The following is a 2388-nucleotide window of genomic DNA, read 5'->3' as shown; positions in this document are numbered from 1 at the left end:
AAACTGAAAACCTTTGTTTCCAGTGATTTAATACAATCACAGTGTTATTTCTGTGTCATATTTCATGTTGATTTTGTGAAACTGTGATTTTCTTATTTACACCTACTAACACTCAGGATGCTGAAGGGTTAGCATGGAGCGCTGTAGCTCCACCAATGACTCAAATGTCCACAGTATATTTTACTATTTAGATAAACTGAATAGAAAAAGGATCTCCAACAACTTCCAGAAATGAATTCCTATTAAAAGAATTAAAAACATTAGAGAGTTAATCTGAATAATTTCACTTACTCCAGTGTGTCTGATGGGAGAGAGTAGGACCACAGCTGCAGTCGTATGAAAGCTTATCAAGCTTCTCAAGCTCATGAAGGACTTCTTGACACTTGTCACTGGTTGTGCTCCAACTCAAGCCAATAGACGTATTGGTTACTCTGTCCTTTGTGGCGATTATGTTAAAATCTGTTGGAACATCAGACATCTGTATCAGACTTGAGTTCTGGTGCTACACAGTAATTCACTCCACAGTATCTGAGGATAAAAGCTTTCATTGCACTGAGGTGAAGTGAACATCAACATACCACAGTCAATCCTGACGTCAACAGCAGTTGTGTTTTTGATGGTGACATCGTTGTCCTTGATCTGACCAATACAGCTGTAGTCAGTAAACGGCTCCAGCTCCGACTCCAGCTTAGGCTCAGTGACTCCGCCACTCTCTGAGGAGACACGAGGATGACAGCGTTTCTTCAACAACTAGTATTTATACCTCAGAGCTCATGTAGCAGCATCTTTTCAGATTAAAACAAATTTGGACTCATTCAGAAAAATATAAAAAAATCTTCTTTTTAGGACTGATTCACTGAGAGCACAAAGTAATACCTCACCTTCCCCCTACACTGACAGACGATTCATATCGCTTAAGTTTTAATTAAAACGGGGAATTGCAGATTCAAATCTCTATTTATTTCCATGTAAATCCATTTATAATATTAGTAACACACAAAATCTTTTTACTTCTAGTTTTATCACTTACCCCAGCAGGTGTAATCAACAGAGAGATTTTTACAGTTTGGAGGTAATTTTGTTTCTATTTTCGCTGGAAGTTTAGTGGAAACAATCTGATGTATTTCACTTGCGTTTAAGAAATCTGTGGAAAAAAAAGAAAGCACATAAAAATGATGAAATAAAATATAAAGCACATGCATTTCAAATAAAGGCAGACTCTTTTATACATACCAACAGGGATGATGCTGGTGAGGCTAAAGGAAGTGGTCGGACATGTGAAGTTTGTAGTAAAACCTGAACAAATGTCATTGTAACCAGGTTTGACACAGAATGTTTTATTGTCACATCCCACAACATTTGTGGTTGATAGTAAAGAGCTGATGTCCCAATCACTCCGGTAACAAACATGTCCAGGGATGCAGCTGACATCTTCAATGTCATCTTTACCTGAAATACACAAGTGATGCACAAATGTCTCTCCATTTTACACACAGTCTCATTTCCTCAATGAAAAGAAAGCAAGATGCATGACACCAACATGAATTATTTTTACTCACTTATGTCAGTCGTTCTAGTTTTATTTTCAGGGTGGCTACAGTGTTTTTCACCAGCACCATCAAGATATGTCACATAATGCTCATATTCAGTGCAGGGCTTCAGGTGTTTGATTTCATGTGATGAGTTTTGATTGGACTGATGGACGGTGATGTTTTTTCCAGTGACTGGTCGGCCTTCTTCACTGATGTTTATGGTGTAGTCACCAGGGGTAGAGCTTGTAATGTCAATCTGGAAGCCAAACTTGATGGGTGTTACAGTGTAGGAACCTGCAGACATCAACAGAGTTAAGAAAATGTGTTAGTTATGTGTAATACTGTAAAACACTGTAAAAACAAACTGTCACTACATTCGTTGTAAAGTAAAAGAGGAACACAGACACTGGATACCAATATAATTACTGCAAGTGTTTGAAAACATACTGTAAACTGGATTATCTTTCAAACTGATACTCACAGGCTGCAGGTGGGGAGGTCGGAGGATGCATTTAAAGGAAATTAGAAAAGAGTAAAACGAAACATTAATATATGATTATGCAACATGAGTCATTTGAAACACTTTTCCAAAGCACCTTGCAAGTACAGCAAGTACCTTTTATCTCTGAGTGACGAGTTACCCATACCTCAGCCGTGCTAATGCCATTGTCCACTGGCTACACTCATATGAATAAGACAATCTCATCATACCCCTGCATAATAAATGAGAAGAATCCAACCTTGCGTGGTAGAAGGCACTGTGGTGTTGGGCTGGGTGACTGCAGGTGAGGACTGGTTTTGAGAGACTGCTTGGATGCTGGTTTTGGGTGTGGGAGTAGGAGTAGTGGCTGCAGGA

At 38.9% G+C, this 2388-nt stretch overlaps 1 protein-coding gene across 1 annotated transcript in view; it reads right to left on the bottom strand.

The window, feature by feature from the left end:
* Positions 1–2162, bottom strand: part of ptprc (protein tyrosine phosphatase receptor type C) — a 14513-nt gene extending 12351 nt beyond the window's left edge. The window contains exons 1-6 of the mRNA XM_087173931.1: positions 2014–2162; positions 1560–1826; positions 1234–1449; positions 1031–1144; positions 579–713; positions 292–459 (exon numbers count right to left, since the gene is read on the bottom strand). Coding sequence (XP_087030057.1) covers positions 292–459; positions 579–713; positions 1031–1144; positions 1234–1449; positions 1560–1826; positions 2014–2044 — 931 coding nt within the window. The 5' untranslated portion in view covers positions 2045–2162. The remainder of the gene's footprint in view (positions 1–291; positions 460–578; positions 714–1030; positions 1145–1233; positions 1450–1559; positions 1827–2013) is intronic.
* Positions 2163–2388: the final 226 nt, after the last annotated feature.

Source organism: Seriola lalandi, unplaced genomic scaffold (assembly GCF_002814215.2).
Source record: "Seriola lalandi dorsalis isolate HSWRI2012SDOR001 ecotype SW California unplaced genomic scaffold, Sedor1 jcf7180002054293, whole genome shotgun sequence".
Taxonomy (NCBI): domain Eukaryota; kingdom Metazoa; phylum Chordata; class Actinopteri; order Carangiformes; family Carangidae; genus Seriola; species Seriola lalandi.
Note: the sequence above shows the minus strand (reverse complement) of the source record. Positions and strands in the feature narration are given on the sequence as shown.